At 48.8% G+C, this 13,631-nt stretch overlaps 1 protein-coding gene across 3 annotated transcripts in view; it reads right to left on the reverse strand.

Moving 5' to 3' along the window:
• LOC100413917 (colony stimulating factor 2 receptor subunit alpha) overlaps positions 1-13,631 on the reverse strand; it is a 156,016-nt gene that overhangs the window by 20,146 nt on the left and 122,239 nt on the right. Inside the window, exons 1-3 of one of the 3 annotated variants that reach the window (XM_078363536.1) lie at positions 9,612-9,738; positions 5,046-5,112; positions 533-640 (exon numbers count right to left, since the gene is read on the reverse strand). The exons of 1 other annotated variant lie outside the window; for it this stretch is intronic. In XM_078363536.1, coding sequence (XP_078219662.1) covers positions 533-611 — 79 coding nt within the window. In that variant the 5' untranslated portion in view covers positions 612-640; positions 5,046-5,112; positions 9,612-9,738. Of the gene's footprint in view, positions 1-532; positions 641-5,045; positions 5,113-9,611; positions 9,739-13,631 lie in introns of those variants that run through there. One more of the 3 variants, XM_078363535.1, reaches the window with a different exon arrangement.

A 13,631-nucleotide genomic window follows, 5' to 3' on the forward strand; every position in this document is an offset into this window, starting at 1 on the left:
GTTAAACCCTGGAGGAGCTGAGTCCCGGTCCTGCCCCACAACTACCTGGATGGTCGCTGGGTTATACTGTGGAGGAGCTGAGTCCCGGTCCTGCCCCACAACTACCTGGATGGTCGCTGGGTTATACTGTGGAGGAGCTGAGTCCTGATCCTGGCCCACAACTACCTGGATGGTCACTGGGTTAAACCCTGGAGGAGCTGAGCCCTGATCCTGCCCCACAACCACCTGGATGGTCGCTGGGTTAAACCCTGGAGGAGCTGAGTCCCGGTCCTGCCCCACAACCACCTGGATGGTCGCTGGGTTAAACCCTGGAGGCCTCTGAGCCTTTGTTTTCTCCTCTGTAGAATGGGTGGATGGGCATGAAATAGGAAAGCAGGTGAGGCCAGTTAAGCTCTTATCATCTGCCTACGGGGTCCCTAATCAACATTACAGATGGAAGGCAAATATGCACGGAGGTATCCAGATAGGTCTCCAGACACGAGACATCTAAGCCGGAGCCATAGAGAAGGTGCAGCCAGGCTTTTATACGTACCCGAGTTCCCTGCGGTCAGGAGGACTGCAGCCTGCAGCAACCCAGACAGGAGAAGGGTTGTCACCAGGGGAAACTTCATGCTGACCAGAGAGAAGAGCTGCAGAGGGGCTGCAGGACAGAAAGTGTCACACAGTGAGGAGCAGGATTAGCCAGGGCACTCCTGGCATGGGGCCCCAGGGAACGTCCCAAGGAGGCCCATGTCCTAATCCCATGTGGGAGATAGAATAATGGCCCCAGAGATGTCCACGTCCTGATCCCCATGTGGGAGACACAATAATGATCCCAAAGATGTCCATGTCCTGATCCCCATGTGGGAGACAGAATAATGGCCCCAGAGATGTCCACATCCTGATCCCCATGTGGGAGACAGAATAATGGCCCCAAAGATGTCCATGTCCTGATCCCCATGTGGGAGACCGAATAATGGCCCCAAAGATATCCACATCCTAATTCCCATGTGGGAGACAGAATAATGGCCCCAAAGATGTCCACGTCCTCATCCCCATGTGGGAGACAGAATAATGGCCCCAAAGATGTCCACATCCTAATTCCCATGTGGGAGACAGAATAATGGCCCCAAGGAGGAGGAGGAGGAGGAGGAGGAGAAGGGGAGGAGGAGGAAAACCTACAGTGGATGTTCCTACAAATGGTGAATTCAAGTAATTACACTTTTTTCTCTTTCTGAGTTGAAGTCTCGCTCTGTCACCCAGGCTGGAGTGCGGTGGCGCGATCTCGGCTCACTGCAACCTCCGCCTCCCGGGTTCAAGTGATTCTCCTGCCTCAGCCTCCCAAGTAGCTGGGATTACAGGTGCCCACCACCACGCCTGGCTAATGTTTTGTATTTTTAGTAGAGACAGGGTTTCTCCATGTTGGTCAGGCTGGTCTTGAACTCCCGACCTCAGGTGATCCGCCCGCCTCAGCCTCCCAAAGTGCTGGGAGCACCCGGCTCATGTCATTATAGTTTTGTTCAAACCCATGGAATACACAATGAGAATTCTCATGTAAAGTGTGTGACCAACTACTCACTTTAGTTAGTAACAATGCGTCAATATCAGTAATACCATATCAATATCGGCTCATATCAACCTGGCTGAACCGTCTCTGTGGCTTCTGCTTACATGTGGGTAAGAGAAAAGAGTACATAGGAACCCTTCGTAATTTCTGCACCTGGTGGAAACCAGCTGGCCCACCTGACGTTCCTGCTGCAGACTTTCTCTCTCGAAGATTGCGTATTGCTGGGCGCGGTGGCTCACGCCTGTGATCCCAGCCCTTTAGGAGGCCAAGGCACGTGAATCCTGAGGTCAGGAGTTCGAGACCAGCCTGGCCAACGTGGTGAAACCCCGTCTGTACTAAAAATACAAAAATCAGCCAGGCGTGATGGTGGTCACCTGTAATCCCAGCTACTCAGGAGACTGAGGCAGGAGAATCGCTTGAACCTGGAAGGCAGAGGTTGCAGTGAGCCAAGATTATGCCACTGCACTGCAGCCTGGGTGACAGAGCAAGACTAAGTTGTGTTGGCTCAAACCTGTAATGCTAGCACTTTGGGAGGCTGAGAGGCAGGCGGATCACCTGAGGTTAGGAGTTTGAGACCAGCCTGGGCAACAAGGTGAAACCCCATCCCTACTAAAAATTAAAAAAAAAAAAAAGCCAGGCGTGGTAGAGGGTGCTTGTAATCCCAGCTACTCCAGAGGGTGAGGCAGGAGAATCTCTCTCTCTTTTTTTTTTAATTGCATTTTAGATTTTGGGGTACATGTGAAGAACATGCAACATAGTTGCATAGGTACACACATGGCAGTGTGATTTGCTGCCTTCCTCCCTTCACTTATATCTGGCATTTCTCCCCATGCTATCTCTCCCCAACTCCCCACCCACCGCTGTCCCTCCCCTATTCCCCCCAACAGACCCTAGTGTGTGATGCTCCCCTCCCTGTGTCCATGTGTTCTCATTGTTCAACGCCCGCCTACGAGTGAGAACATGCGGTGTTTGATTTTCTGTTCTTGTGTCAGTTTGCTGAGAATGATGGTCTCCAGGTTCATCCATGTCCCTGCAAAGGATGTGAACTCATCCTTTTTGATGGCTGCATAGTGTTCCATGGTGTCTACCAGACACATTTCCTTCATCTAGTCTATCATTGATGGGCATTTGGGTTGGTTCCAGCTCTTTGCTATTGTGAACAGGGCTGCAATGCACATACGTGTGTGTGTGGTGCACACGTGGCAGTGTGATTTGCTGCCTTCCTCTCCTTCACCTGTATCTGGCACTTCTCCCCATGCTATCTCTCCCCAACTCCCCACCCCGCACTGTCCCTCTATTTGCCCCTGACAGACCCCAGTGTGTAACGCTCCCCTCCCTGTGTCCATGTGTTCTCATTGTTCAACACCCGCCTATGAGTGAGAACCAGCAGGCAGAGGTTGCAGTGAGCTGAGGTGGCACCTCGGCACTCCATGCTGGGTGACAGAGAGAGACTCCATCTTAAAAAAAAAAAAAACAAAACGAAATAAGATTGTCTAAGAGGAACCTCGCTGGCTGCTAACGGGAAGTAAAAACGGACAGACCACACCTGCGTTCCTCTTCCCCTCCGCCCACTGCTCATGGCGACCGCCTGACGTGGACGTGTGGCCGGCTTCCTCCTCTGAACGGCTGCACGCAGCTTCCCGGTACCTGCCTCTGGCTCTTGCAACTGTTTTTCAGCGCTGGGCAGGCTCTCCTGAGGCACCCCAGACACCCACATTCTGAGCCGGGCACACTGGCTCACGCCTCTAATCCCAGCTCTTTGGGAAGCCAAGGCGGGCAGATCACGAGGTCAGGAGTTCAAGACCGTCCTGGCCAACATGGTGAAACCCAGTCTCTACTAAAATACAAAATTAACTGGGCGTGCTGGTGGGCCTGTGTAATCCTGGCTTTTTTGAAGGATGACGCGGGCGGATCACCGGAGGTCGGGAGTTTGAGACCAGCCTGAGCAACATGGAGAAAAACCCGCCTCTACTAAAAATACGAAATTAGCCGGGCATGGTGGCAAATGCCTGTAGTCCCAGCTACTCGGGAGGCTGAGGCAGGAGAATCGCTTGAACCTGGGAGGCAGAGTTTGCAGTGAGCCGAGATTGCGCCACTGCACTCCAGCCTGGCGACAGAGTGAGACTTTGTCTCAAAAAATAGATAAACAATAACTAAATATAATTAGTAAAAAAAAAAAAAAAAAGAATGATATAAAATCAAGCTGGACTTCAGGCATCTTGGACACCGGTTCTCAGCACCTCATTAGAGAGTGTTCTCCTGGGCCTTGGTCACTCATATTTGGCTAAGAATAAACCTCTTTAAATATTTATTTTATTTTGTTTTTGAGATGGAATTTCACTCTTGCTGGCCAGGCTGGAGTGCAGTGGCACAATCACGGCTCAGTGCAACCTCCGGCTCTGGGGTTCAAGCAATTCTCCGGCCTCAGCCTCCCGAGTAGCTGGGATTAGAGCCTGCACCACCACGCCCGGCTAATTTTGTATCTTTAGTGGAGACAGGGTTTCACTGTGTTGGTCAGGCTGGTCTCGAACTCCCGACCTCAGGTGATCCAGCTTCCTTGGCCTACAAAAGAGCTGGGATTACACAGGTGCGCCAGCACACCCAGCTAATTTTGTATTTTTACTGGAGACGGGGTTTCACCATGTTGGTCAGGCTAGTCTCGAACTCCTGACCTCAGGTGAACCACCTGCCTCGGCCTCCCAAAGTGCTGGAATTACAGGCATGAGCCACCTCCTCCGGCCAGCGCTGGGCTCTTTATACCCAGCTTCAAGCCTCTCCTGTGCCTGGATACCCTTGTCAGGCTGCCTCGGGGGGATGCGTGCCATCTCAGAGGGAACCTGATGTGCTAAATCTGTCATAGGGCAGACAACCCTGCATTCAGAGTCCTCTGCCCTGAACTCCCACTTCCATCTTTCCTGTTCATCATGAGGGAGCAAAACATTTCAGTTCTTTATTTTTATTTTTTTTAAATTTCTTCTTTTTAAAGACAGGGTTTCACCATATTGGTCAGGCTGGTCTCGAACTCCTGACCTCGGGTGATCCACCCACCTCCGCCTCCCAAAGTGCCGAGATTACAGGCGTGAGCCACCGTGCCCAGCACATTTCAGTTCTTTAGACTTAAGAACAATAAATCCCCCATTTAGGCCGGGCGCGGTGGCTCATGCCTGTATCCCAGCACTTTGGGAGGCCGAGGCAGCTGGATCACGAGGTCAAGAGATCGAGACCATCCTGGTCAACATGGTGAAACCCCGCCTCTACTAAAAATACAAAAAATTAGCTGGGTACGGTGGCGCATGCCTGTAATCCCAGCTACTCGGGAGGCTGAGGCAGGAGAATTGCCTGAACCCAGGAGGCGGAGGTTGCGGTGAGCAGAGATCGAGCCATCGCACTCCAGCCTGGGCAACAAGAGCGAAACTCCGTCTCAAAAAATAAATAAAAAAATAAATAAAAATATATAAATAAATCCCCCATCACAGACAGCCCAAAGGAGGCCACGTACCGCGTTCTAGGCAAGCATCTCCACCTGTCCACTCCACGTTCTGTCTTCACCGGTTTCCTGCCGTGAACTGAGAAAGTAAAATAAATCTCAGGACCCAAAATCACGAAGCCAAGGGCAAGGTCATGCTGGAAACGGTGTCAGGCAAACCTGCCTCTCATTTTATTCATAAACAAAAAAATACTACAAAGATTTAAAAAACTGCACCCCAGGGCTGGGCACGGTGGGTCACTTCCGTCATCACAGCATTCCGGGAGGCTGAGGTGGGCAGATCACCTGAGGCCAGGAGTTCGAGACCAGCCTGGCCAACATGCGGAAACCCTGTCTCTACTAAAAATACAAAAATTAGCTGGGCGTGGTGGTGCTCGCTTCTAATCCCAGCACTTTGGGAGGCCAAGGTGGGCAGATCACCTGAGGCCACGAGTTCGAAACCAGCCTGGCCAACATACAGAAACCCTGTCTCTACTAAAAATACAAAAAATTAGCTGGGCGGGGAGGCGCACGCCTGTAGTCCCAGCTACTTGGGATGCTGAGGCAGGAGAATCGCTTGAACCCTGGAGGCGGAGGATGAGGTGAGCTGAGATCTCACCACTGCACTCCAGCCTGGGTGACAGAGCAACACTCTGTCTCCCTCCCAAAAATAATAGTAATAATAAATAAATAAATATAAAATATTTATAAATCTTTAAAATATTATACATATTTAAATTTATATATTTATATATAAATGTATGTATTTATATATATTTATAAATACATAAATTTAGAGTATATGTATAAAGTTATATATATTTATATATTATTAATATATTACATATTATAATATATAATACATTTATTAATATCGTATATATTATATATTTATACTCATAAATATATTTTTAAATATTTATATTTGTTAATATATATTATCTTTTTAAATATATATTTATATATTTATCTTTTAAAATATATATTTATATACTTATCTTTTAAAATATATATATTTATATATATTTATCTTTTTAAATATATATTTATATTTATAAACATATATATTTATATATTTATACATATATATTTTTATATATTTATATTTATAAACATATATATTTATATATTTACATTTATAAATATACAAGTATTTATGTATATTTATATTTATAAATATATCAATTGCATTGGGCCTGGTGGTGGGCACCTGTAAACCCAGCTACTCGGGAGACTGAGGCAGGAGATACACTTGAACCCAGGAGGTGGAGGTTGCAGTGAGCCGACATCACACCACTGCACTGCAGCCTCGGCAACAGCGTGGGACTCTGTCTCAAATAAATAAATAAAATTAAATTAAATAAATACAAATACAAATACAAAAGTTAGCCGGGCGTGGTGGCTGAGGCAGGAGAATGGCTTGAACCTGGGAGGTGGAGGCTGCACTGAGCCGAGATTGCACCCCGGCACCCCAGCCTGGGCGACAGAACAAGACCCCATCTCAAATAATAATAATAAAATGTCTGAAGGAAAACTACCCCGTCTAGGGCACCTGTCATGGGTATTTCCTGAGGCTGTTCCACAGCCACACGCCCTTAACCTCGGCAAAATAAACTTTCCAAAGGCACTGAGACCTGTCTCAGATGGGTGTGCCTGGTGTGCAAAATGTTTTGTACCAACGGAAAATTATGCAACGTTTTTATGGTTTGTAGGCAGCACCTATATATTCTCTCTTCTTTTCATGTTTGCAGACTGCGTTTTCTTTCTCCTTTGCACTGATTTTGGCTGATTCGAAAATAGAAGCCTCTGAGCTTCCTCCTCTGATTTAAAGCAAGGATGGTGGAGAGTGAGGGAAATGAAAGTGTTTTGCCCCAAAACGCGGCTCCGCGCTATCAGGAGTATTTTAAATTAAAAACCCTTTGCTATTACCAAGCTCTGGAAAACATTTCCTCCGATGTCAGTAACAATAAAACTGACCTGCCCAGGAAAACAATTGTGTGTTTTTTTTTAATTATTATTTTTATTATTTTATAATTTTTTTCCCCCGGTCATCTGTTGCAGAAAAGAAGAGGAAGATTTTATTTTATTTTAATTTATTTTATTTTATTTTTCTGAGACAGAGTCTTGCTGTGTTTCCCAGACTGGAGTGCAATGGCTCGATCTCAGCTCACTGCAACCACCGCCTCCTGGGTTCAAGTGATTCTCCTGCCTCAGCCTCCTGAGTAGCTGGGACTACAGGCATCCATCACTGCATCCAGCTAATTTTTGTATTTTGTATTTTTAGTACAGATGGAGTTTCACTATGTTGGCCAGGCTGGTCTCGAACTCTTGACCTCAAGTGATCCACCGGCCTCAACCTCCCAAACTGCTGGGATTACAGGCGTGAGCCACCGTGCCCAGCCTACTGAGATATGACCACACCTGAACAGACCATTTCACAAGGAAAAAGCCTGTGTGGAACAATTGAGTGAATTAAGTTCTCCAAAGAGAACTACTTGCAAGTTATTATCTATTCCCAGATTCAAGTATTCTCTGTAGTGTGGACGAAAAGGGTCAGACTCTGTAAAATATTGGAGATTTATTCTGAGCCAAATATGGCTGAGCATGACCTGTGACGCAGGCCTCAGGAGGTCCGGAGAACATGTGATTGGGACGCAGCTTGGTTTTGTACATTTTAGGGAGGCATGGGACGTCAATCACATACATTTAAGACACACATTGGTGCTGGGCACGGTGGCTCACACCTGTAATCCCAGCACCTTTGGGAGGCTGAGGTGAGCAGATCACCTGACGTCGGGAGTTCCAGACCAGCCTGACCAACGTGGAAAAATCCTGTCTCTACTAAAAATACAAAAATTAGCCAGGCGTGGTGGCGGGAGCCTGTAATCCCAGCTACTTAGGAGGCTGAGATACGAGAATCGCTTGAACCCGGGAGGTGGGTGGATCACTTGAGGTCAAGAGTTAAGGAAAGGCTGGGTGTGGTGGCTCATGCCTGTATTCCAAGCACTTTGGAGGCCAAGGAGGGAAGATCACCTGAGGTTGGGAGTTCAAGACCAGCCTGACCAACATGGTGAAACCCCGTCTTAAAAAAAAGAGTTAAGAAAAAAACAAAATCAGAGGCTGGGTGTGGTGGCTCACCCCTGTAATCCCAGCACTTTGGGAGGCTGAGGCAGGTGGATCACGAGGTCAGGAGTTTGAGACCAGCCTGACCAACATAATGAAACCCGTCTCTACCAAAAATACAAAAATTAGCCAGGCGTGGTAGTGGGCACCTGTAATCCCAGCTCCTCAGGAGGCTGACGCAGGAGGATTGCCTGAACCTTGGAGGCGGAGGTCGCAGTGAGCCGAGATCATGCCAGTACACTCCAGCCTAGGAGACAGAGTGAGATTCCATCTCAAACAGTAATTATAATAAATAATAAAAGAATACATTTTGGCCGGGCGCGGTGGCTCAAGCCTGTAATCCCAGCACTTTGGGAGGCCGAGGCGGGTGAATCACGAGGTCAAGAGATCGAGACCAGCCTGGTCAACATGGTGAAACCCTGTCTTATAAAAAATAAAAATAAAAATAAATAAAAGATAATATGTATTCTTGCAAAACATAGTGATGAGAAAGATTAATCCTTTAAAACAAACGCTTGAAGAGAAGCACATTTCCCCGTGATTCCTTTTTAATCATCTTTTTTTTTTTTTTGAGACGGAGCTTCTCTCTTGTTACTCAGGTCAACACAATCTCCACCTCCTGGGTTCAAGTGATTCTCCTGCCTCAGCCTCCCGAGTAGCTGGGACTACAGGGGCCCACCACCACACCCAGATAATTTTTGTGGCTTTAGTAGAGGTGGGGTTTCAAGACCGGTTGGCCAGGCTGGTCTCGAACTCCTGACCTCGTGATCCTCCCCACCTCGGCCTCCCAAAGTGCTGGGATTACAGGCGTGAAGCACCACGGCTGGCCCCTTCACTTTCTTAATAATCTTGCCTCTCGAGTAGCTGAGGTCACAGGCACCTGGCAACAGGTCCAGCTAATTATCGTCCTGTTAGTAGAGACGGGGTTTCACCGTGTTGGCCAGGCTGGTCTCCAACTCCTGACCTCATGATCCTCCCCACCTCTGCCTGTCAAAGTGCTGGGTTTACAGGCGAGAGCGAGGGCGCCCGGCCTGCATTCACCCTTTGAAACTGCTTCCCGTTGCCACAAACACCTATGAATTCACCTAAGAATACCGCGCCGGACGCTCCACCCAACTCATTGGAGCTTAGCAATGTACAGCCAATGCTTCATCAGTTGTTTCTTTTTCTTTCAATCCATGAGAATTCCTGGCAAACAGCTTCACAGAAGCCCAATCCCTGTCCCCCAACACCTCCCTCATCCCCACTTTTTTTTCTTAACCGGCTTATAAGGAAGGCAGAATACAGCTTATAGCCGAGTATCCCTGGGGCTGACTCTTCGGGGCAGCCGAGCTGACTTTTGCTCAAGTCCACGCAAGTTTCAAATCATATTTTGTGTTTCTGTGTCTTTGTTTTAGATCCAGGGACAGAAGCAGAAACACGGACCCTGGTGGCTCCACATGCTGAAACAGGAGAACATTAAAGAATGCATCTTACCCCAGGGCACCTGCTGCCCCCCTTGCTTTCCTTCTCTTCTCCGGGGGACTCCAGCCTGGGGACCTCCTTTCACGGCTCCTCTCTGTCCTAATGGCCTGCCCGCCTCCTGCCTCGGCTTCCTCATTTCATAGGATTGGGAAACTATAATTGTGAGTGAGGTCATGGGCTCTTGACCTCCGCTCCACAGAGCGGCTTTGTGGTCAGCTCAAGTGTGAATCTTACACACATCTGCAGACGCAGACACACGCCGGCAAACAGCTGCACACACATGTGGGCACACGCACTCCTGTGCACACACCTGCATACATCTGTACACACACCTGCACATATACTCCTGCACACACGTGTGTCCACAGACCCTTGCACACACACCTGCACACACACTCCTGTGCACACACTTGCATACCTCTCTACACCCACTCCTGCACCCACTTGTGCACACAGACCCTTGCACACATGCACCTGCACACACTCCTGCACACACATGTGCACACAGCTTCCTGAACACACACCTGTACACACTCCTGCACACACACACTCCTGCAGACACAGCTGTACACACATCTGCACAAAACACCTGCATACACATGTGCACACACAACTGTACACAGACTTGCACAGTCTCCTGTACACACTCACTCTTGCACACACATGCATGTCTGCAAACACATCTGCACACATACCTGCACATACGGCCTCCTGCACACAAGCTGCACACAAAAACACCTGCACACACATCTGCACACATCTGCACATGCCCGAACAACTATACATGAACATCTACACACAACCTGCACACAAATCTGTACACACCCCCTCCTGCACACACATGCATATCTGCACACACACCCTCCTGCTCACACGTGCACACACACTCCTGCACACACACCTGCGCACACATACATATCTGTACACACATGCTCCTGTACATGCATCTGCACACACAAACACGTGCACACAGCTCTGCACACAGACATACACACACACATCCATACACATCCCCAGACACCTGCAGACAGTTCACGTGTGCACACATACAACTACACATGGACATATACCTATACACTGCACACACATCTGTACACGTACAGTCCTGCACACACACCTGCACACAGGCTTACACACACACAGAAATACAGATGCTTTTTGTGCTGTCTACAAAGCCCTAAGGAGAACCAAGCAGACCGGGCTCAGTGGCTCACTAAAAAAAGTAATCATACAAGGCTGGGTGCAGTGGCTCACGCCTGTAATCCCAGCACTTTGGGAGGCCGAGGCGGTGGTTGACGAGGTCAAGAGATCGAGACCATCCCGGTCAACATGGTGAAACCCCGTCTCTACTAAAAATACAAAAAATTAGCTGGGCATGGTGGTGCTTGCCTGTAATCCTAGATACTCAGGAGGCTGAGGTAGGAGAATTGCCTGAACCCAGGAGGCGGAGGTTGTGGTGAGCCGAGATCATGCCATTGCACTCCAGCCTGGGTAACAAGAGTGAAACTCCGTCTCAAAAAAGTAAAATAATAATAATCATACAAAATTAGCCGGGTGTAGTGGCAGGTGCCTGTCATCCCAGCCACTCTGGAGGCTGAGGCAGGAGAATTGCTTGAACCTGGGAGGCAGAGGTGGCAGCGGGCCAAGATCACGTCCGTGCACTCCAGCCTGGGCAAGAGCGAAACTCTCTCTTAAAAAAAGAGAAGCAGGCAGAGTAGAGATGTGTGACCACAGGCTTCATGCAACGGAAAATGGCAGCTGGGTAGCAGCACCAGTGAAACACTGCATGTGCACCGCCTTCTCCCCCGTTTCCACAGGACCTGCGACTTTGTGCATTCGTGTAGCTGTAAAGGAATGCCTGAGGCTGGGTCCTGACTTCGGCTCGGCTCAGGGCGACGTTTCAAATCTTATTTATTTTTATTTTTATTTATTTATTTATTTATTTTGAGACAGAGTTTCGCTCTTGTTACCCAGGCTGGAGTGCAATGGTGTGATCTCGGCTCACCGCAACCTCCGCCTCCTGGGTTCAGGCAATTCTCCTGCCTCAGCCCCCCAAGTAGCTGGGATTACAGGCACGCCCCACCATGCCCAGCTAATTTTTTGTATTTTTAGTAGAGACGGGATTTCACCATGTTGACCGGGATGGTCTCTATCTCTTGACCTCGCGATCCACCCACCTCGGCCTCCCAAAGTGCTGGGATTACAGGCGTGACCCACCACGCCCGGCTATTTTTATTTTTTGACTTGGAGTCCTGCTCTATCTCCCAGGCTGCAGTGCCATGGTGCCATCTCGGCTCACTGCAACCTCCACCTCCCCTGTTTAAGTGATTGTCCTGCCTCAGCCTCTGGAGTAGCTGGGACTACAGGCACCTGCCACCATGCCCAGCTAATTTTTGTATTTTTAGTACACACAGGGTTTCGTCACGTGTGTCAGGCTGGTCTCGAACTCCCGACCTCAGGTGATCCGCCCGCCTCGTCCTCCCAAAGTCCTGGGATGACATGCGTGAGCCACCGGACCCGGCCTCCTTTCTAGTTTTCTGTCACCGAGGATTACCAGAAGTCGGGAGTCACGGGATTTCAAACCTCACTTCTCTGGCAGTGTACCCTAAAGGTTAGCAGCTGAGAGGAAGCTTCTCAGAACAGATGAGAAGCAGGGTTATTTGCTAAGTTTCTTTCTTTCTTCTTTCTTTCTTCTTTCTCTTTCTTTCTTTTTCTTTCTTTCTTTCTTTTTCTTCTTTCTTTCTTTCTTTCTTTCTTTCTTTCTTTCTTTCTTTCTTTCTTTCTTTCCCTCCCTCCCTCCCTCCCTCCCTTCCTTCTTTCTTTCTTTTCTCTCTTTCTTTTTTTGAGACGGAGTCTCGCTCCGTCACCCAGGCTGGATTGCAGTGGCACAATCTCGGCTCACTGCAGCCTCCACCTCCCGGGTTCAAGCGATTCTCCTGCCTCAGCCTCCCGAGTAGCTAGGATTACAGGCATGGGCCACTAGGCCTAGCTAAGGTTTGTATTTTTAGTAGAGACAGGGTTTCTCCGTGTTGGCCAGGCTGGTCTCAAACTCCCGACCTCAGGTGATCCACCCACCTCTGCCTCCCAAGGCGTTAAAATTACAGCTGTGAGCCTCTGTGCCCGGAGTGAAACTGTTCATTTTAATGCTTAGGTTTAAGACGGTGTGGACAGCTGTGTAGAAACAGAACCGGAGGGAAGGGGGCTGGTCTAATGCTATGGGCTAGGGAGGAAACCCGGCGAGGCCAGTCTGTCTAGATTCTTCTCAACCTCTCTGGCCAGCCTTCCTTTCTCTGGGTGAGGGTAGGACCATCTCTGGAATGAGAGTCTTAGGACCTTTAGCCAAACAAGGTAGGTCACGGAATTTCCTTGTGGCCATTTTTATTTTTATTTTGGAGATGGGTATGATCTCGGCTCACTGCAACCTCCACCTCCTGGGTTCAAGCGCTTCTCCTGCCTCAGCCTCCCGAGTAGCTGGGACTACAGGCACCTGCCACCATGCCCAGCTAATTTTTGTATTTTTAGTAGAGACAAGGTTTCACCCTTTTGGCCAGGCTGGTCTCGAACTCCCGACCTCAGGTGATCCGCCTGCCTCGGCCTCCCAAAATGCTGGGATTACAGGTGTGAGCCACCGCGCCCGGCCGAGATTCTGTCTCCTAAATAAACAAACAAACAAATAAAATCTGGCAGGTAGACGCTTGGGAAGCGGGGAGCACTCATTGCTCAGGCTGCAGACGGAATCACAGGTGGTTAGAGGGAGTGTTTCCTCCCATGTTCTGTTCATGGGTGGGTGTCGCAAAACTGGTTGAATCTGGGTAGTTTAGACTCTTGGACCTAGAGACTTCATGACCCCTAAAACCTATTATTCTTTCTTTTCTTTTCTTTTTTTTTTTTTTTTGAGACAGTTTCACTCTTGTAGCCCAGGCTGGAGTGCAATTGTGAGATGTCGGCTCACAGCAACCTCTGCCTCCTGGGTTCAAGTGATTCTCTTGCCTCAGCCTCCCCAGTAGCTGGGAGTAGAGGGGTCCGCCACCA

The sequence above is a fragment of the Callithrix jacchus genome, chromosome X (assembly GCF_049354715.1).
Source record: "Callithrix jacchus isolate 240 chromosome X, calJac240_pri, whole genome shotgun sequence".
Classification (NCBI taxonomy): Eukaryota; Metazoa; Chordata; class Mammalia; order Primates; family Cebidae; genus Callithrix; species Callithrix jacchus.